General features: G+C 41.8%; 1 protein-coding gene across 7 annotated transcripts in view; it reads right to left on the reverse strand.

Moving 5' to 3' along the window:
* Positions 1-22,239, reverse strand: part of GAB3 (GRB2 associated binding protein 3) — a 73,034-nt gene that overhangs the window by 17,804 nt on the left and 32,991 nt on the right. For 3 of the 7 annotated variants that reach the window (XM_055268069.2, XM_055268067.2, XM_055268065.2), the window contains exons 2-8: positions 20,153-20,456; positions 17,359-17,578; positions 16,381-16,853; positions 8,250-8,305; positions 7,553-7,772; positions 5,395-5,476; positions 4,210-4,312 (exon numbers count right to left, since the gene is read on the reverse strand). In XM_055268069.2, coding sequence (XP_055124044.1) covers positions 4,210-4,312; positions 5,395-5,476; positions 7,553-7,772; positions 8,250-8,305; positions 16,381-16,853; positions 17,359-17,578; positions 20,153-20,456 — 1,458 coding nt within the window. Of the gene's footprint in view, positions 1-4,209; positions 4,313-5,394; positions 5,477-7,552; positions 7,773-8,249; positions 8,306-16,380; positions 16,854-17,358; positions 17,579-19,646; positions 19,931-20,152; positions 20,457-22,239 lie in introns of those variants that run through there. The other 4 variants (XM_055268068.2, XM_055268066.2, XM_055268070.2 and 1 more) reach the window with 3 other exon arrangements.

Raw genomic sequence — 22,239 nt, forward strand, 5'->3', positions numbered from 1 at the left:
ATAAAAAAGAAGAACAAAGTTGGAAGATTCATACTTTCTGATTTCAAAACTTACTACAAAGCTACACTAATCAAAACAGTGTGGTACTGGCATAAGGACAGACATATAGACCAAGAAATAAACCCTTGCATATATTGATTTTCAATGAGATTTTCAAGGAGAGTGCCAGGACCATTCGACATGGAAAGGATAGTCTAGACTTTCCAACAAATGGTGCTGGGAAAACTGAATGTCCACAAGCAAAAGAATGACGTTGGACTCTAATTTTATACCACATACAAAAATTAACTCAAAAAAGATCAAAGATCTAAACATAAGAGCTAAAACTATAAAACTTTCAGAAGAAAACATAGGAGAGAATCTTCATAACATTGGATTTGGCAATGATTTCATGGATATGATGCCAAAAGTGAGGCAATAAAAGGAAAGAAAATTTTGACTTCATCAAAAGAAAAAACTTCTGTGCATCAAAGGACACTATCAAGAGAGTGAAAAGACAACCCACAGAATGAGAGAAAATATTTGGAAATCATGTATCTGATAAGGGGTTAACATCCAGAATATATTTTAAAAATTCCTATAATTCAACAACAAAAAAAGAAACAACCTAACTTAAAAACATGCAAAGGACTTGAATAGACAGTTCTCCAAAGAAGATATATAAATGGCCAATAAGTACATAAAAAGATGTTCATTAATCATTAGGGAAATGCAAATGAAAACCACAAATGAGATACCAATTCACACCCATTAGGATACTGATTATAAAAAATGATAAATAGGTCGGGCGTGATGGCTCACGCCGGTAATCCCAGAACTTTGGGAGTCCAAGGCAGGCAGATCACATGAGGTCAGGAGTTCGAGACCAGCCTTGCTAACATGGTGAAACCCCATCTCTACTAAAAATGCAAAAATTAGCTGAGCATGGTGGTACACGCCTGTAATTCCAGCTACTCGGGAGACTGAGGCAGGAGGATTGCTTGAACCTGGGAGGTGGAGGTTGCAGTGAGCCCAGCTTGTGCCACTGCACTCCAGCCTGGTTAACAGAGCGAGATTCTGTGTCCAAAAAAAAGATAAATAAAAAGTGTTAGTGAGGATGTGGAGAAATTGGAACCCTTGTGCATTACTGGCAGTAATGTAAAATGGTGCAGTCACTGTGGAAAACAAGTTTGGTGGTTCCTTAAAAAGTTAAGCATAGAATTACCATATGATCCAGAAATTCCACTTCTACATATATATATATATACAAACAAATTGAAAGCAGGAAGTCAAGCATACACCTGTATGCCAATGTTTATAGCAGCATTATTCATAATAGACAATGGTAGGAACAACCCTAAATGCCCATTAGCAGATGAATGGATGAACAAAATGTGGTCTATATAGTTAAATATTACTCAGCCTTAAAAAGAAATGAAATTCTGTTGTATCCTACAATATGGATGAATCTTGAAAACACTAGACGAAATGAAAGAAGACAAACACAAAAGGACAAATATTGTATGACTCCACTTAATATGAGGTACCTAGAATAGGTAAGTTCATAGAGACAGAAAGTAGAGCTTTACTACAAGAAAAATATTTTTCGAAAACTGTAAAAGAAAGTATCTAACAGTTCTAATTGTCTAAAAACTTGAAAAAAATCCAAATGTCATTCCATGGGTGAGGGGACAAACAAGATATGACACATCCATATGCTTGAACACTGCTCAGCAATAAAATGGAAAGAGCTATTAATACATGTAACAATGGATGAATTTCAAAAAAACCATTCTGAGTGAAAGAAGCCAGTTTTAAAAGGTACCGTATGATTCTATTTTTGTGGCATTCTTGAAAGCACAATACTATAGTCATGAAGAACAGATCAATGGTTGCTGGGGTTACAGGTGAAGACAGGATGTGGCTCTAAAGAGGTAGCATGAGGGATTTCGGAACTGTTGTGTATTCTGATTATGGTGGTGGTTACACAAATCTCTATATATGTTCAAACTCGTAGAACTGCACACCAAGAGAAAGTCAATTTCACTGTATGATGTAAAAATGTTCTAAAAACTTAAAAGTATTGTAATACCATAATAAAAAAATTAATGTGAGATTTAAGAGTCTAGAATTCTACTATAAAAGCCTTACAAAACTGTTGAAACCAAAGGGCTTGAAAAAGTGATAGAGAAGAAATCCCATATAATAAAATTATGTTTATTCTTCTAAATTTTCTATAATTTCACAAACATTTAAAGAAGGATATATGGCACAACTTGTATTTCAGTAAAGCAAAACCGTGTTTCAGCCCCTGGCCTTAATCACTACATTCAGATCAGAACTTGCCCTTAAAGAGAAAAAAAAATTAACATATATACTTATGCCCAAAATCAAAGTCAAATCATACTGGGTTTGACTACCATATTGGGCTGTTATGTGGCACAAGTGAAATAATGTAAATCAAAGTCATATGAAACTGTCTTATTACTAAAGTTTAAAAAAACACAATTGAACAAGATGGGATAGCCTTTAAACATTTTTATATGACAGTTCCCAGATCATAGCTACTATCAGCCAGTGTTCTGGGTTCTTAATCTGCTGTGTCATGTTGCCTACTAATACACAGAGACAGTCATTGATCAGTGATTATAAACCTAGGCAAACAAATGATTTTTAACTTTGTTGTTAATGAAACACTGATCTTTCTCTTTTTTTTTTTTTTTGAGACAGAGTCTGGCTCCGTCGCCCAGGCTGGAGTGCAGTGGTGCGATCTCTACTCACTGCAAGCTCCGCCTCCTGGGTTCACGCCATTCTCCTGCCTCAGCCTCCCAAGTAGCTGGGACTACAGGTGCCCGCCACCACACCTGGCTAATTTTTTTGTATTTTGTATTTTTAGTAGAGACGGGGTTTCACCGTGTTAGCCAGGATGGTCTCGATCTCCTGACCTCGTGATCCGCCCGCCTCGGCCTCCCAAAGTGCTGGGATTACAGGCGTGAGCCACCGCGCCCAGCCAACACTGATCTTTCTCACAACATCAAAGATCAGAAATGAACTGTTGGTATCTGGAATGACTCTGCACTTGCTTCCATTGGGTTTTAGATTCACTTCCTTTTTCTGTTCTCTGGAGACAGAGCGCAGCTGTTAAGCATCGTTTTATAAGAGTGTTTTCTTCTAGAAATTTCCCAAGGGCCATTACTAAGTGTGAGAAATATTGGGAAGACCATAACAGATTTGTATATGAGTCACTTTGCATCTGCATACGGTTAAGTGCACTTACAGCATGATTTGAATAAAATAAGAAGGTAAAATGAAGCATTTAATTATAGCTTAACTGGAGATCACTATTTTTAGATTTTCAGTTGCTGATTATCCTTGCATATAGGAAGGCAGAATTGTCTTCTCAAGAGTATATTGTCACAGAGCCTTGAACATTGTCCTTCTAAGATCTCTTTTCAAAATTTCGTAGTTCAAACAGAAGCTCTCTCTTGAGTTCCCTACATTTCTAAATTGCAGAACAGGCACTGTCATGGCTAAAGTGTCTGCTAATTGCCAGAGGTGCTAAAAGTCCCTCTCCATCTTCAAAAAGCCCACATTCTCAATAGCATCCAAGATGAACAGATTAGAAGGAACAACAGGCTAGAAGGGAAACATCAGGACTCTTCAACTGCGAATGGTTAATCAAGTCTCCATCCACTCAGGTCTATAGAGAGACCCATAATAGGAGTCTTCCGGAGGCTAAGACACACTCACAGTCCAGGGCACTGTACCTTTCCCAATGGGACTCTGATTCATCCTCCAGAAAGGTTCAGAAGCAGTCAGGACAGGGCCACCAGGTGTTCTGGTGGAAGGGAACATGTAATATGTTGAGTTTTTACAATTTAAACTCTGGACATCCAGAGAACTACAAACCTTTTGGGGTCAAACAGGACATCACAGCCTTGGTGAAAAGAATTGCTGGCATTTCCATTTTCAAATTAAGCAAGCCTCAGCCCTGAGCTATCTTGAAATACTGCAATCTCAAAATGGTATGAGGAGTTGAATGTTGCAGGAAAGAAAGCCAACTTCAAATTGATTTGTTCCAAGTCTAGAAAAGCTTGTGGCCTGGTTTTACGATCAAGTGGTTGTTTTAAAGTTGCACAGGGCTTACTGAAGGATGTGTTTCCTTTATAATGAGCTCATAAGAATATAGATTGGGGTGAAGGATAAGAAGAGTGTGAAAAATATGATTACCATTTCGATGTAGCTTTCTTCGTCTTCTCTGGAAACAGGATTAGCAAAAAATCTTGCAGAATTAATACCATTTCTTTCTGGAGAGAGAAAGCTGGTTCGACTGCTAGGAATAAAAATATAGATGAGGTCAAAGCAATGTCTTCCAGCTGCTCTGAAAGCCGGCCAGGAACTAACATGGCCCTCATGGGGTTTCAGCCCTCCTCTTCCAGACACAACTTCCTTCCGGCCAAAGCAATTCCTGAAGAGGCAGAAAATGCCCAACAGTTTCTGCTCCACTTTGGGGCAAATGGCTCCCAATTCACAAAGGCTGCTTTTTCTCAGGCCCTCTATGTGACACAGCTCATGAGCTTTCTAAACGGACGAGGGCATCATATCATTTAGCAAAAAAAAAAAAAAACAAAAAAACCAAAAAACTCCTTTGGGGCCCTCTTGTTTCTATTCAATGTAAGGAAAAGTGAGGAAGTATGGCCATTCCTCTGATAGGACTGAGTCAGAAGCATGAGCTGAGTCACAGTCTTGGCTGGAAATACAGCTCATTGCAGAATTCTGCTTTACGATGCAATTGTGTTTTGTGGCATTTAGAGTGAACCGAGAAACTCCTGAGCCAAGCTCAGGACTAAAAATGCAACTTCTAAAACGTGAGATGAAAGGGTGCAATTATATTTTGAAGTCTGTCTACCCAGCCCGTGAACCTGGGAACTCCCTTGTCCTACCCCATTCACAAAGTTGGGCTTGGGCCATAGCCAGTTCCACTGAGACTGGGGAACACAATTCTCTCTCCCCAGGAAATCGGAATTGGCATTGAAAAAGCCCATCTGCTGGTACTGGAGTTGTAGGTGTAAACAAGCTCGGGGGGTATGGTACAGCTATCTCTGACCATGAGGATTGTGCAATAGAAAAGAATACTGCAAAGACAAAGGAATGCACAGATGTGAAGAGTGAAGCAGAAGTGCGCAGATTCCTTGGGTTCCCAACAGCACACTAGTTCCTGATTCCAGGATCCTGGGAGACCCAGACATATTCCTTCCTTTGTGATCTATAAAACAGCTCTTGCTCTCGATAATAAACCTCACCCCTCCTTTGGCTTAAACTAGATCAAGTGGGCTTCAACTACATTTAATCAGAGGCCTAACACACACCGGGGTGTTTGTGCTGGATGAGGCTCTTTTGAGCAGTCAGTCTTACCAAGGCACAGTGCGGGTCCTGGTAAGAGATGCATGTTCCCGGATGGTGGAGAGGTTTCTCAGGTCCAGGGGAGGTGGCCGTGCTACAAGACAGTGTGCAACATCCAGGAGGTCAAGGCCAGAATCTAAAGGCTGTAAAACTATGACATTTCACTTTCCCGGCACACCAAATCCACATTTACTAACAGGCAGCACTGATGATGAGGGTGAATTTCACTGTCCTCCTCTTCCCTGCCTCACTAGGAGTAAAGACAAATACTGAGCAAATGGTCACGTTACCTGCTGGAGGTAACGACGTGGCAAGGCATTATTAAGAAGTCTCTGTATATCACGCGTGCTTCTAGGTGTCGAAGGCACAGGATGAACAAAGCAGATGAAAGTCTCTGACCTTGTGGAATTGCAATGCCTATTACCTCACACCTGATGTGTCTGAAGTGGAAATGTTACCTTTCTTATCACGGGCAGAGATGATCACCCAGGTCCTAGTCTTCCCCACCTACAATCCATTGTCCACCTGATGATCCTTCTGCCTAGAACATTCTTTCCCATCTCTTTGCCTCCAGACAAGATCAGGCCCCACAGCCTGGGCTCTCAAGTTCTTGTACTTACCCTTCACAGCACAGCCCCGGTTTGTGATAATACACTCATCCATGATTTATCTGGGCCTAAACTGTGCTCCAGGAGAATAGGGGTATATCTGGTTTGTTCACTGCAGTAGCCTGGGCACCTAGAGAAGCACTTGGTATCTGCCCCAACCCTTATTCCACCTCAGTGGCCCATCTTCCTGAGTTAGTCCTGGCACAGGTATCTACCTTTGCATCCACTCATTAAATCTCCAACCCTGAGTCTGTCAGACATCTTCTGTTGCCTATCACAAGGTCCTGCAGAGCTGCACTGTCCATTGTCGTGACAACTAGCCACACGTGCCCATTTACACATATATGTAAATTTATTAAAATTAAATACAATTTAAGATGTAGTTCCTCAGTCACAGCCAAATTTCAAGGGTTCAGTAGCCATTATTTCCAACATCACAGAAAGTTCTGTTGTTGTTTAATTGTTTCTGACCAGAATTAATGGCTATTCCCTCTGAACCTCATAAGACAGGGTCTGTTCTCCTATTTAGCACTGATTTCATAATTCTATTTTGTGGTCCAGGTGGATTTTACATATCTTCCTCCCCCTCAGACCGAAGAACCCTCCTTGCTTCCTCATCTTTGTATCCCACCCAGTGCCCACCACAGCAATACATATGCAGCACACGCATCGTAAATGTATAAATGTAGTTTGACTGAAATTTAAGGGAATATGCCTGGAGTAGACCAGGCATAAGTAGGGGTCTTAGTTGGCAGCTTTGGGCACAGCCACCTGAAGTGACTTTTTTTGCTTTCTAAAGGGCAAAGAGAAGTTGGAATGGACAAGAGATCAGTCATTCTACCCATGCTTCCTTGTAATCACGCAGCCAACTGGGAAGGGGAGGATGAGCAAGAATGAAGTTAATAAGTCACTCTGACCTGCTCTTCCTCTTTCCCTCTTTTCCTATCTATCTCCCTGTCTGTCCATGCTGCTTAGCAGACCAGAGAAGCTACCTGGGAGTAAGACAGAAGCTGCAAGGCATCCCGTGCACAGAGGAGTCAGCCTGCTCATTGCCAAAATCCTCTTCTACCCCTGAATACCTCTGCTGACGGGCATGCACAGAACGATGAGTGATAAACTGCATGTGACTGGGTCTGACCTTCAGGAATTGGTGTCAAAGGCTATTCCTGACTGCCTTACAGAGGCTGGCACTATGATTATATTCAAGTGCTATCTAATGAGGAGGTGCCAGGTGGGATTCCATTCTAATCCACCATCACTTATTCCTGGGCCTTTGTTAGGGAAAAGCCAAAGACGAGCCCTCTGGAATGAACTTGGCTTTGTCAGCTGTATTCGCAAGGCCACAGTGCCTGTAAGTCCCCCGAATCCTATTATCATGACAATCTGGGGCAGCAAGGGGCCCCAGCCCTTCCTGTTCCATCCCAGCCACTTCTTTCCTGACCTTATACTTTCTGGCCCTCTGGGGTGGTTTCTCTAGGTCTTCCTTTACAGAAACCTTTTCTATGCAACCACTGGAACCTTGCTCCCCTACCCCTGTACAGCAGGCCTGGTCAAGTGCTTACGCTTCCTCTGAGGCTTGAGATCTCTATTCACTGGGGGAGGTTCCAGGTTTGCAGGTAGCTCAGGCAACGGGCTTGAGATGCTTCCTGAGTTCATTGGAATGTAGTCATCAGGGCTGCAGTGGGGTCCAAGACCAGAGGCACCAGCCTGCGGGCTCATGGGCACGTAGCTGTCTTCGATACTGGCTGAAGCTGTGGGGTACATTGGGGAGAATCTGCATGGCTGCAAAAGAATAGATACCGATTGGGAACCACAGACCAGTCATGGAAACTGCTATCAGAGGGCGGCCAAAGCTGTACATGTGGTTTCAGTTCCAAATTATCCAAGTATAACTCTGAACTTCCTCAGCAAAGTCAGACAAGCCTCTAGCTCAAGTTCTGCCTTTGGACTTATCATTTTAGTATAGGCGATAACTCTCCAAGATCTGACAGTGGAAGACAGAGGGTTATGAATTTATGCAAATGCTTTAAGTATAAAGTGATGCCTTAAGTAGCTATACCAAGTTGAGCAAGTGTCTGAACCATTAGAACCAATAAGGCCCTTATAGACCACCAAGTCCTGTAGTTCAAGTCTTCAGGGGAGACTGGAAGAGTCTCAGAGACTCAGAGTGCTGAATCTTAAAGATTTCAAGGGAATATACATAGATCAAGCTATTTTTGGTAAAATTGATGCTTAAAAGAACCTGAGTGTTGAACTTACCAAATTTAAACTAAGCCGCTTGTCTCGGTGTCTTAAGGATTGGCTTTCTACGTCAGCTGCAAGAAATAAGCCAAGGTGGTGAGAAATGCAGAACAATATCAACTGAAACTAGAGTCCAGAGAGGCAGAGAAGCATAACACAACAGTTGCTATTAGAGTCTAGCTGGGCAGTCAGAACACATTTCCCCAACAGATGAAAAATCAGACCAGATTTTGAAGAAGTTTCTAGCCGATGGTTTGAGTTCTCTCTGTGAATTAGGAGGAGATATAGCAAGTAATTAACAAATGCTTGTTGCATTTATTACATAAATATTCTGAGCTGGAGGCAGAACTGGAGGTTTGAGGAGAGGAGAGAGGTTTGAAATATTCCTTGTAATGAGCAGGAGAACAGGGTGAACAGAGAAACGATTGCCTTGTGGAGCAGCATTAAGGGCCCAATTGAGGTCTGTGACCAGAAAAGCTACTCAGGTAGAGGCATGGAGAGAAAGGACATTTGGAGTTATCCAGGATTAGAAACTCATTAGATGGATGCAAGAAACAGTGTGATATTAAAATTTAGAATAATTGTTGAATTTAAAGAGAAGATGTTCAGAAGGCAGCAAGATATCTGGGCCTGGACTCAAATGAGATATAATTTGAGAGAATTTAGCAGCTTAGAGACGGCAGTCAAAACCACAAGAGTAGATGAAACTATCTAGGTTGCAAGTGTTGAGAAAAGTACAAAACTCTAGAGAATCCTAAGATTCAAAGAACTAAGAGATAAGTCAGTGAAGTATCTTGAGAAAGAGCAACCATAGATTAATAAGGAAACTTGGGGGGTATGGTGCCATGAAAGCCCCAGGAAGGAAAGAATGGCCAACAGTGTTGAGTGGTGCAGAGAAGTCCAGCAAGTGCTCCCAGCACGTGGTGGCCAGAGCAAAGCGGCCCTCAGCCCTCAGCCCTCAAGAGCTTGGAGGTGTGAAAAGTCAGGAGGCCTCTAAGAAATAAACTTAAAATTCAACAACATCTTAAAATGCAAGGACAACTCCCAGCTCAGAAAAGATGTGACAGAGACTGATGGAATTAAGCATATATATTATATATACATATATGTGTATGTATATATGTATATATCTATGCTTACATATGTTTAAAGATGTACAAGTACTGGTTAAAAACTACTCTGAAGTCAGACTGTCTAATTATAAATCCCTACACCACCATGTATTAGCTGTGTGGCACTAGACAAGTTACTTACCCTCTCTGTGTCTCAGTTTCCTATTTATAAAGTGAAGCCAATAATAGAACCTATTTCATAGGACTTCTGGAAAGGATGTAGAACGCTGCCTAGAACACAGAAAGTACTTAATAATTCTTAGAAACTATTATGGAATAATATCTTATTGTGGGACTTGCATGTGTGAGCACAAGCCCTTAACTCCCTTTCCACTACCAGACCCTTTTGAAGTCATCAAAGAACATAAATATAGAGAAAACTCTGAATCAAAGACATAGGTATAATCCATGTGCCAGATACTTCAAGAGATTTGTGACAGATAGAATGCAGATGGGATCAGAGTAAAGGAAGGCACTTTTTCTCTTATATGACAGCATTCATGGCAAGCTTCCCGAAGTGCCCTTGGGCCTTAAGGGAACATGGGCAGACAGTACTCCCCATGGCCTGGGGTGGTGGTAGCTATGGAGTGAGGCTCCTCTGCCTTATATTGGGAAAAAACTAAAGATTACACAAGAAAACTATTAGAACTAATACACAAATTCAGTAAAGTTGCAGGCCACAAAATCAACATAGAAAAATCAGTAGCATTTCTATATGCCAACAGTGAACAATCTGAAAAAGAAATTAAAAAGTAGTCCCATATACAATAGCCACACATAAACTTAAATACCTAGGAATTAACCAAAGAAGTGAAAGACCTCTATAATGAAAACTATGAGACAATATTGAAGGAAATTGAAGAGTACACCAAAAAATAGAAAAATATTTCATGTTCATGTACTGGAAGAATCAACATTATTAGAATGTCCATACTACCCAAAGCGATCTACAGATTCAATGCAATCCCTACCAAAATACCTATTATAGTCTTCACAGAAATAGAAAAAAAATCCTAAAATTTGTATGGAACCATAAAAAACCCAGAATAGCCAAAGCTATCCTAATTTACATTCCTGCCAACAGTGTACAAAGGTTCCTTTCTCTCCACATCCTCACAAGCATTTGTTATTGCCTGTCTTTTGGATATAAGCCAAAAAAATTTAGAAAGAACAAAGCTGGAGGCATCAAACTACCTCAATTCAAAATATACAAAATTATAATAACCCAAACAGCATGATATTGGTATGAAAACAGACACATAGACCAATGGAACAGAATAGAGAACCCAGAAATAAATCCACATTTTATGACGTCAGTATAAAAACCAAAGACGTCATGATAAAAGAAAGTTACAGGACAATCTCCCTCATGAACACAGATTTTTTTGAATTTCTAAACAAAATATGAGCAAAACAAATCTAGTAATTTATAAAAAGGATAGGCATCATGATAAAGTTGGGTTTATTCCAGAAATGCCAAGGTTAGTTTAGCACTAAAAAAATTATCCAGTGAATTTCTTGACATTAACATGATAAAAATAATGATTATAAAGTGTTTCAACCACAAAAAATGATAATTATATTAGGTAATGTTTGTTAATTAGCTTGATTTTAATCATTCCACGATATAGATGTATATCAAAACATCATATTGCATCCCATAAATGTATACAATTATTTGTCAATTAAAAATAAAAGAAATACATCTATTCATGACTTTAGAAAATAACAGTTAGCAAAGTAGAAAATATGTGAATGACTTTAATCTAATGAATGATATCTACAATATTCCACAGCAAACCACATTGTAATGGTGAAATATTAGAAGCTTTCTATCTGAGATCAGGAATGATACAAGGATCCGTATTGTCACCATGACTATTCAGTAACGTCCTGGACTTCTTATCCCATGCAGTGACATGAGAAAAAGTAATGAAGGCCGGGCGCGGTGGCTCACGCTTGTAATCCCAGCACTTTGGGAGGCCGAGGCGGGCACATTCCGAGGTCAGGAGATCGAGACCACGGTGAAACCCCGTCTCTACTAAAAATACAAAAAATTAGCCGGGCGTGGTGGCGGGTGCCTGTAGTCCCAGCTACTCGGAGAGGCTGAGGCAGGAGAATGGCGTGAACCCGGGAGGCAGAGCTTGCAGTGAGCCGAGATTGTGCCACTGCACTCCAGCCTGGGCGATGGAGCGAGACTCCGTCTCAAAAAAAAAAGAAAAAGTAATGAAAAATACAAGGGTTGTTAAAGAAAAAACAAAGCTATTATTATTTGCAGGCAATATAATTATATGCAAAGGAAAGACAAAATAATCCATAGTTTTAAAAAGCTGGATATAAAATCAAAATCCAAAACTCAATTTAAGTTTTCATACAACAGCAAAAAACAGCTATTAAAATACCATTGACAATAACATAAAAAATAGCAAATACATGGAAATGCATTAATAAGAGATATGTAAAATTTCTACACTAAAAACTATAAAACATTATATACACAAATTAAATAAAACCTACATTGTACTGGCATAAAAACAGATACATAAACCAAAAGAACAGAATAGAGAGGCCAGAAATACACCCACATGTACATGGTCAACTATGCTTTGACAAGAGTGCAAAGAATGCACAATGGAGAAAGGAGAGTCTCTTCAATAAATGGTGTTGGGGGCCGGGCGCGGTGGCTCACACTTGTAATCCCAGCACTTTGGGAGGCCGAGGCGGGTGGATCACGAGGTCAGGAGATCGAGACCACGGTGAAACCCCGTCTCTACTAAAAATACAAAAAAATTAGCCGGGCGTGGTGGCGGGTGCCTGTAGTCCCAGCTACTCGGAGAGGCTGAGGCAGGAGAATGGCGTGAACCCGGGAGGCGGAGCTTGCAGTGAGCCTAGATCGCGCCACTGCACTCCAGCCTGGGCGACAGAGCAAGACTCCGTCTCAAAAAAAAAAAATAAAATAAAAAATAAATAAATAAATAAATAAATGGTGTTGGGAAAACTGGATATCCACATGCAAAAGAATGAAGTTGGGCCCTTTTCTTATATCAGATACAAAAAATTAACTTGAAATGGATTATAGACTTCAATCTAAAATCTAAAACCGTTTAGCCCCTAGAAGAAAATATAGGGAAAAGCTCATTGACATTGGTATTGACAATGATATTTTGGATATGATTCCAAATGCACAGGCAAAAATAGCAAAAATAAACAAGCGGAGCTACATCAAACTAACAAGTGTCTGCTCAGCAAAGGAAACAATCAACAAAATGAAAAGGTAACCTAGAGAATGAGAGAAAATATTTGCAAATCATATAAAAGGGGTTAACAGTAAAAATATGTAAGGAACTCACATAACTGAGTAGCAAAAAAACTAAATAACCTAATTTTAAAATGGGCAAAGATCCTAATAGACATTTCTCAAATGGAAAACAGGTATACGAAAAAATGCTCGACATCATTAACCATCAGGGAAATGCAAATCAGAACCACACAAGGTATCAGCCCACACCTGTGAGGATGGCTAATATCAAAAAAGACAAGAAATACAAGTGTTGGGCAGCGTGTAGAGAAGAGAACCCTTGTACACTGTTGGTGGGAATGTAAATTGGTATAGCCATTATGGAAAACAGTATGGAGGTTCCTCAGAAAACTAAAAATATAACTACCTTATGATCCAGCAATCTCTCTTTTGGGTACATATCCAAAAGAAATGAAATCAGCATGTCAAAGAGATATTTGCCCTCCCGTGTTTATTGCAGCACTATTCACAATAGCTACAACATGTGATATGGTTTGGCCCTGTGTCCCCCACAAATCTCATGTTGAATTGTAATTCCCAATGTTGGAAGTAGGGCCTGGTGGGAGGTGATTGGATAATGGGGGTGGTTTCTAATGGTTTAGCACCATCCCGCTAGTGCTGTCTTGCGATAGAGCTCTCACAAGATCTGGTTTTTGTTTAAAAGTGTGTAGCACCTCCCCCTTCGCTCTCTTCCTCCTGCTCCAGCCATGTAAGACATGCTTCCTTCCTCTTTGTCTTCCTCCATGATTGTAAGTTTCCTGAGGCCTCCCTAGCCATGCTTCCTGTACAGCCTGTGGAAATGTGAGTGAGTCAATTAAATCTCTTTTCTTTATAAATTACCCAGTCTCAGGCAGTTCTTTTTTTTTTTTTTTTTTTTTTTTTGAGATGAAGTCTTGCTCTGTCACCCAGACTGGAGTGCAGTGGTGTGATCTCGGCTCACTGCAAACTCTGCCTCCCAGGTTCAAGCGATTCTCCTGCCTCAGCCTCCCGAGTAGCTGGGACCACAGGCGCCTGCCACCACACTGGGTAATTTTTGTATTTTTAGTAGAGATGGGGTTCTACCATATTGGCCAGGCTGGTCTTGAACCTCTGACCTTGTGATCCACCCACCCCCGCCTCCCAAAGTGCTGGGATTACAGTCTGAGCCACCGCACCCAGCCTCAGATAGTTCTTTAGTCCATTCTCAGTATGAGAATGGACTAATACAACATGTAGTCAATTTGTGTCCGTCACTGGATGAATGGATAAAGGATATAATGGATATAAAAAATGTGGTATATATTCAGAATGGAATATTACTTAGCCTTAAAAAGGAATGATATTCTGTCATTTGTGACAACATGGGTAAATCAGGATGAGATTATGTTCAGTGAAATGAGCTGGGCACAGAAAAAAAAATACTGCATGATTTCACTTATATGTGGAATCTAAAAAAGTCAAACTCATGGCAATAGTAAAATGGTGGTTGTCAGGGACTGGGGAATGCAGGTAAATGAGAATATGTTGGTCAAAAGGTACAAACTTTCAGTGATAAGTGAACAAGTCTGGGGGATCCAATGTACAGCATGGGTGGCCATGGATGTGTTAATTAGTTTGATTGTAATAATCAGTACATAATGCATATGCATATCAAATCATCATGTCCTGATGCATATGCATTCACACCTTGAATATATGCAATCTTTATTTGTCAATTAAATGTTTTAAAATACAAAAATAAGACCTATATAAATGGAAGCATATTTCCTATTCACGGATTGGAAAATTCAACGTTGAAAGATGTCAAATCTTCACAAACTGATCTACAGATCTGATGCAATCCTCCTCAAATCCCCAATATATTTATATATGTGTGTCTAGAACCTGACCAGCTGACTGTAAAATTGACCCTAGAATAGCCATTATATTCTTAAAGGCAGGAGGACTTGTCCTACTGGATATTAAGATAGAATGGTACAGTAATTAAGAGAGTGTGGTATTGGTGCAAGCTGGACAAGTAGGCTCCAAGGGATAGAAAGCAGAAAGGAGACTCAGACCCTCACGTACATGGGCACTTCATCTATGGCAGAGGGGGCGCTGGAGAGCCATGGGGACAGGACGGCCTTGCAGGGTCATCGGATGGAGATCCAGATGGACAAAAATGAACCTTGACCTCACTTTGCCACCATGTACCAACACAGATTCCAGGCAAATCTCAGTGGGAAAGGCAGAACAATAAACTTTATGCATTCCCTCTGCTTCATCAGAGCCATTTTGCTTCTAGGCACCACTGTTGTCTTGGTCTTTGTTTCATGGTCAAAACCTCTATTTTACTTAGTTTTAACCTTTGTTTGCCTTCATGTAAAAGAACACAACCTAACTGTTTTATGTTTGTGTTGAAATTTCAAATTATTTCAAGTTTTTGTTCTTCAATTTAAGACTTTTAATTCATTTTCATATGTTATTATTCTACTGGTTTTATTCATTTCACTTCCTAAAATCTGCTTAACCACTTTCATTTTTCCCCTTTTGTCAACTGTTCACGCATGTTAGCATATCCGGATCATTTGTGTAATCAGTATACACCTATTTCATAACGACTGTCAAAAGGAAGCAACATACGTAATGGTAACATCATTAGGGACATTAGGGAAGGTTTTTACTAGTGACTTAATTCTCAGTCAGAATGAGAGATTTGTACAATTTGAAAATAAATTTGCACTCCTTCCACTTTCCATAATTCCTTGAAAACATGGCCTAAATAAGTAGTGATGTGTGGGTGATTTATTTCAATGGAGAGAGAAAGACAGAGAGAGAAGAAGAAGAAAGGAGAAAGACACAGAGATAGACAACTAGTTTTTGTGTTTGTCTGTGTATCTGAGACATACAGACTGATGTAAGAAAGAAGAGCAAAATGCTAAGGTTGGTTGGCTCATGGCAGAAAGATGAGGTGGCCCAGCAAAGCAGTAAAGAAGAGGTTACTGAAAAACCACAATGAATGGGCTTGAATTGGCTTTCACCAAACAGCTTCTGAAGGCCAGAGAGGCCCAGGTGGAAAGAAACAGGTGGAGGAAGATGGAATTGCAAGCAGAATTGCAAGATAACCTCGTGAGGATAAATGGCCTTATAGAAAAGGGCAAAAGAGGGCTGTGGGAGGGCCCTTTGTACAGCCACTTAGAATTTGGAAAGAACAAGTCTAGTGGGATGATGAATGAGGCTGATGGGATTGCTAAAAAATAGAAGGCAGTGATGGTCTGTGGTCTCAGGACTCTCTATGTATGTGAGAGAGAGGCAAAGAAGGGAATGGGACTGAGTTGAGACAAAAGACTCCAAAACCACTAGCAGCTCAGACTCAGGTGGGAAGCTTACCACTTGGGCAAGGACTTGCATGGGCAAGCCCATCACAAGGGACCAGGGTTCCAACCTATTGCAGCATCTATGGGGACCTAAATGTCTCTCCTGGTGGTCAGGCTCAAAGGAGGGGCGGGGGGATCCAGGAACAGAAGAGTGCTGCTTTCAGGGTATATGCTTCCGCCAACGATCCAGGCCCATTAGAAGATCAGGCCAGCCTGAGCAAGGGACAAGCACATATGTACACAAGTACACACTACTGATGTGGCTTTTTACCAAGCTGCACACATTAAGGTAATTCTAACCCAGCCCCATCGGTTTGGTCCATTGGCACGACCTCAGATGAACACAAAGAGTGAAGAGGAGCCAGGGTTTTCTTGGCACCTGAATCTTAGGACCCAACACTTACCTTTCCAGGTTCTCATGTTGTCTAAACCAGAGAGGGAGATTCTTCTTGGAACCAGAGTGCATTCTGGCTTCTTGCTGCCGCTGTGTGTACTGCACTCCTCTTGGTGCCGTTCAGACAGATGGCTTGGCTTAGGGGGGCGGGGAGGTGGGGTATTGGACATAATGTCTAGTTCTTTTGCTCCACAGGGTAAGGAACCTTGATCTTTATCTACCTGAATGGTGGAACTTAAGGAACTTTCCAGCAATGGTGAAGAAGACAAGTGGTCCCTGGGTGGCCCATTGATTTCTCTACTCCAGATCAGGGCAGCCTGAGGCCTCGAGGATGGCACCTCCTGAGCTCCACTGCCATGGCATGAGGGGTGGACCAAATGACTGGAGGGGAGCGACTGCAGGCAGTCAACAAAAACATCATCAAATGAAGCCTGTTCCAATGAACGGTCTGAGTTTGACCAGCTATCACATCTGGTGGGTAGACTGGGGAAGAAAAGCATGTAAGTTGGACTAAAATGCAGCCATCCACCCACCACAAAACCAACGCTGCCCTCATTCCCATCTCCCCAGTACCACCTTGCTTGCTACTTGCATAGCCACATTCCCTCTACAACACTCAGTTACACCAACCCCTTGGTGTGGCAAAAGAAAAATGGTTTGTTGATTTTTTCATCCTCTAAGCATCAGATACACATGAAAATGCAAGGCTAAAAGTGAAAACCACAATGCTGAAAAGCATGACTCATTCTGTTTAGTATACTACATCCTTCATCTTTCACAGTGGTTCATAGCAATCTGTTCCTGCCTTGACATTGGCAGGAAGAGAGGTGAGAGCAGACACACCCACTAGAAAATGCTACCACTAAATGGACTAATTTGGTGAAGCACACTGGACACATCTCAGCTACAGACTGCAAGAGGAGGCAGTGTGACTCTAGAGAGCATGCTAGCAGGCCCAGCTCAGACACAGTCCTGGGCATAAGCATACCTGGTATGGTGCAGTCTTCCAGTCTCGCAGTTGGACAAAACCAGATAATCTGGAAGGAAGAGAAGCTCTGACTCACTTCTGGTTTCCTCAGTGGCTACGGCATTAGTGTTTGGGTCATCTGTTGGCAAAGAGGAGCTGGCAGCATGGGCGGTAAGAACGGAGCTGGCAGAGGATGGCTGCAGGGAGGAGGGCGTGTAAGAGAGGCTCTCCATGGAATCTGCTGGAGAAATCATTTCCCAGGTTAATGTTTAAGAATGGCTATAACACACACTCAAAATTTCTCCAACAGCATCAAAGAAGCCAAACAGAAGATGCAAATCACAGCTGGTGTTTGTACTGATGGAGGAGACCATTTCCCCAAGCTATAAACAATGTCTGGGAAAGAAGGCCAGTGTTTCAAGAGCAAAGTGTTGAATCAATTAAGAGTAAAAAACCCAGCATTCTTGGCCTAAAAATCTGCAGTTAATCTACACACAGCTTCTTTATGGCCCTCAGCAGCAGCCCTGCCTCACTGTTTTTTCACTCAACAAACAAACATATATATACGCATAACAAGTACATGCATATAGTTATATATGTACTTGTGCATATATGTATACCTATACATGTTTATTATATAGGTATATGTCTATATAGAATAACTATTACATCTACCATGCGCCCAGAATGCCACTAACCCTCACAATACAGCCAAGACAAAGATCCTGCCCTTATTGAAGTTTAGATTCTAGCAGAGAAGACAGACAAATAACACATAAATAAAGAATCCTGTTCATCACTGTTATAAGTAAAAGGAAGGAAAGAAACATAGTGCTGTGGTGGCTGGAAAAGCCCATTTCTTTTTCTCAAGGAGCATAACATTCTCCCCATCACCTGAGAACATGGCCCTTAAGATGAATGTGAATCAGGAATCAATGAGAACTCCAGATCAGAAACAGCCAATGAAAAGCCTGCTTTTATTTCCCTTTTGAACCAAGTTAATAGTCCAAGATTCCTGAGTCAGGATGACCCAGAACTGCCTGGGTTCAAGTCCAGGCTCTACTACATAGCCATTACTACATGGCCTGCCTTCTCCAAGTTTCCTTTTCTATAAAGCGGAGATGATAATCACACATAGGCCATAGAACTGCTGTGGGGATGAGACGAGTTAATATACAAAAGCATTTCAACAGAGCTCCTGGCCAGAGTACACACACAGAACCAAACACTGTTGACTACTGTATGGTTGCTGGAGACAGAACCAAACACTCTGTGAAAAGCCACAAGACAGCCCTTTGGGTGTAATTCTCAGATGAAGAGGACCCTGCTCTTACGTGGTTCTGAAAACTCAGCGGGGGCGGGGGGGGGGGGGGCGGGGAGGCGCTACAGAGAATGGAAAGGGTCATAGGTGAGTTTTCTGGCTTCCTCCAACTTCATGACGGGGCAAGCTCTCCAGTTTTGGCCTGGTGCCTTACTCATTCCTGGTGCTCTTGGGTTACTGGGAAACATATTATGTATGTATGTTTTAGGATAACTCCTGGATAAGGAAAGAAACAGAGGAGACATATAACACAGTATATGACGATCTACCTAGTTAGGGCTAAAGGTGCAGAACAGGGTGGTAAGGAGCCAGCAGCAAGGCTGGAGAAGTTGGTCAGGGAGGCTCTGCTTGGTTTGCATAATGTCAGATTCTAGCCAGAACCTACTTAATGCTACTTTTCCAATTAAGTTTTGTCCATTGTACCAAGGATAAAGAACTTGCCATCACTTCATTTCCTTTTATTTGAGTGCTGCCAATGCTCAGCAATATTATTGAATAGCCTCACTTAATATGCTTCCCTGGTTCATGAAACGGAAAGGAATGTGTTCTCAGGAAGCACTCTCTTGTGCCTGTCCTGGAGGGAGATTCAACTCTGACTCTCCATTGCCACCTAGCGTTAGAGTGTGGATATTTCAGTGGCAGATGGTGGAAACCATGCAGTAACCCTTAAAATGTTGAAGCAACTATAGATTACAGGATTTAGGGGCAAACTTTTGTCTACTAGACTAAGAGGCTAAAAGAAACCAGATTCAAAACCTCATATTTTGAGGAACAGGACATGTTGCAATAATGTCAGGGGCTCAACAACAAAATCCATGAAGGGAAGTGAATTGTAACCCTAGGTTACAATATACCTGGAAAATTACATAGGATGAGTTGTGTGTGTGTGCGTGTGTGCGTGTGGCAGAGACAGAGAGAGAGAGACTCTGGGGTACTCTTCATGGGTCAATTGCTCCCACTGCCCAGAAATGGCCCAGAGCAAACTTACAACTAATTTCCTCTGCAGAGAACTTGAGACATTTGGAGGTATCAGGAAATCTTTCTTGCCTACGATAAGTAGCCAAGTTCTCTCTTTCTACCATTTAGTGATGAACAACCCAATAGGCACCAGAAATGCTGGAGTTCCACAATATTTTGAAGTATGGCAATATTTGATATTTCTAGAAGGTCATGAGTGTCAGCATCATGGGAAGATATCTTCATCCACATTTGACTTTCACTGTGGCTGAATGAGAGCAAAGACATGAAGCGGTTTTAAAGCCATTAAAGTAACCTGCAGTGCTCAGTGTGTGCATGGACTCTGCCTTCCCACATTTGGACTGGGTAAAAGAGGGCAATCTCCAGTATTGTATTTGGTAGGAAGAGTTCTGATATAAATTAGCCTGCCAAAACACCCTCAAGGAGGCAGGCTTGGCATCTTGAACTGTTTTTCTGCAGTAACCCTCCAGTCCTGGGATATCCCTTAGCACATGGGAGCCCCAACTCCGCTCTTACCTGCACCATCCTCCAGGTGGCCAAGATTGCAGACCTGACTGATGCTGTGCACCCACACCTGCATTTCTTGCTCAGTTTTGGCCACCAGGTAGAATGTACGGGAAGTAGTCTTGACAATGAACACGAAATTATTCTGAAATTCCTTCCGAACAAAGCTGGGGCCCACATGCTTCCACACTGCACACTCGCTGAGGTCTATCACCCGGATGGGCTTGCTGGAGTGCTTGTTCCTGTAGTACTCCAAGACATCGGGGTTGCCGCTCATGCGGCCTCGCCGGAGGACAAACCAGCGCTTGCGCCAGGCCTGCAGAAAGGCAATTCAATAAGGAGTTACTGGACCAATTTCTCTTGTTTCTCAGGCTATGCCAAGAACCCACGACATGACAAGGACAGCAGGAAGGAAGCAAATCAGCCATTCTAATGATGAAACGCTTTGTATTACAGGACTAGTGCCCATCTTCAAGTCCGCTTTATTGGATGATTTTAAGGATGAGTCAGGATTGGAGAGTCTAGTAATGGGATTCACACTCACAGTTTGAAGGGCCAGAATTATACAATCATTGAAATTGATGCAGCAAAGGAATGTAGTACAAGTTTAACATATGCTCAAGCTTTAAAAGAATCTTAGCAATAAAGAACTAGAAGGAAGCTTTCTTACTATTATCTATCTATCTCAGTTCAAGAGCCAATATCATACATCAGATGAAAATCACAAATGCTCACCACTGCCCCAGTATCTTCTAACATTGTTATTTAAGTTCTACACAACTGGCCAAGAAGGAAAATCATACACATTGGAGAGGAGGAGAGAGGATTGCCAGTGTCTGAAGGTGACCAATTGTCTTCCATAAAACCCCCAATGATGATTAAAACACTAATAGAATTCTCAGACAATTAACTAGCTTGGCTAGTTATACTTCCTATGTAAGAGACCCTTGTCTAAGTGCTTTACTGTAATCCATTTAATCCCTAAAACTATACTATGGGAGGGGTAACTATTACTATCTCCATCTTATGTCTGATAAAATTGAGGTTCAGAGAGATTAAGTAATGTGACCAAGGTCACATAGCTAAACAACTGTAGGAATGAATTTGAACTCAGGTTGGGATGGAAGGATCGGTAATGGATGTGAAGTTAAAAAAAAAAGAGAGAGAGAGGAAGTGTAGCCAGCTCTTCAGAAACATCTGACTGTAAAGGGGGAAAGCTCTGAGGTCAAGACTCTTAAACATTCACCCCCTAAGTCACAGTGTTTCTCAACCAGAGATGGTATAATTCCTCTTGGGAGCATCTGAAAATATGTGGGTTTTGCTTGTTATAAAGGCTGGAGATGGGGTGGGGGGTGGGGCATGGCAGGATTGGCCTAAAGCTATCAGTGCCCCTGTTTTGAAACACTCTAAAAACAAAAAGGAATTTTCCTTAATGGATAGGAATCTTGGAAAGAGCCAAGCCTGGAGGTCAGATGAACAGGTAAAGCTCAGTCCATGCTCAGAAAAGAAAAGAGAATGATATTCCACAGAAACCAGTGCCAAGATATGACAGGTCTCTTTTTGTGCCCTGAGAACTACTGAGAATGACCTAGGGCTCCTTGGCTTCCCACTCACCACTGACTTAGAATGTTTGATGTAGACAGTACCATCTTGGCTCAGTACAAAGAAAGGGTGCAGATCTCTGGCCTGGGGAAAGAGGTATTTACAATTGACCAAAGTCCTAAGGAGTCTCCTGGATCTGTAAACCTCCCTGCCCTCTCATGGAGCCAGGGGGAAGGAAATGTTTGAGTTCCTTGTCTTCTTACATTTAGGTGCCCTTTGTTCATCAAAGGGCCAGACAGGCCAGCCTGCGTGGATAGCGTATCCTTACTTTCTGCGGTAGGGAACTATGGCATTAGCCCCAGTTGGGAATTGAGCACAGAGAAGGATGACAGGCTGACCGCAGGGAGATTTATAGCTCTGTGGTTTTCTCTCCCATGCGGTAGCATGTGTGACAGCAGGAAGTGTGGGGTTCTGCCAGGAGGTACAGCGACCCCTGGAACAGGAAGTCTTTTGTATCTCTAGCTTCATTTATGTGTGATACTTTTTAAGTCCGCCAG

The sequence above is a fragment of the Symphalangus syndactylus genome, chromosome X, assembly GCF_028878055.3.
Source record: "Symphalangus syndactylus isolate Jambi chromosome X, NHGRI_mSymSyn1-v2.1_pri, whole genome shotgun sequence".
Taxonomy (NCBI): Eukaryota; Metazoa; Chordata; class Mammalia; order Primates; family Hylobatidae; genus Symphalangus; species Symphalangus syndactylus.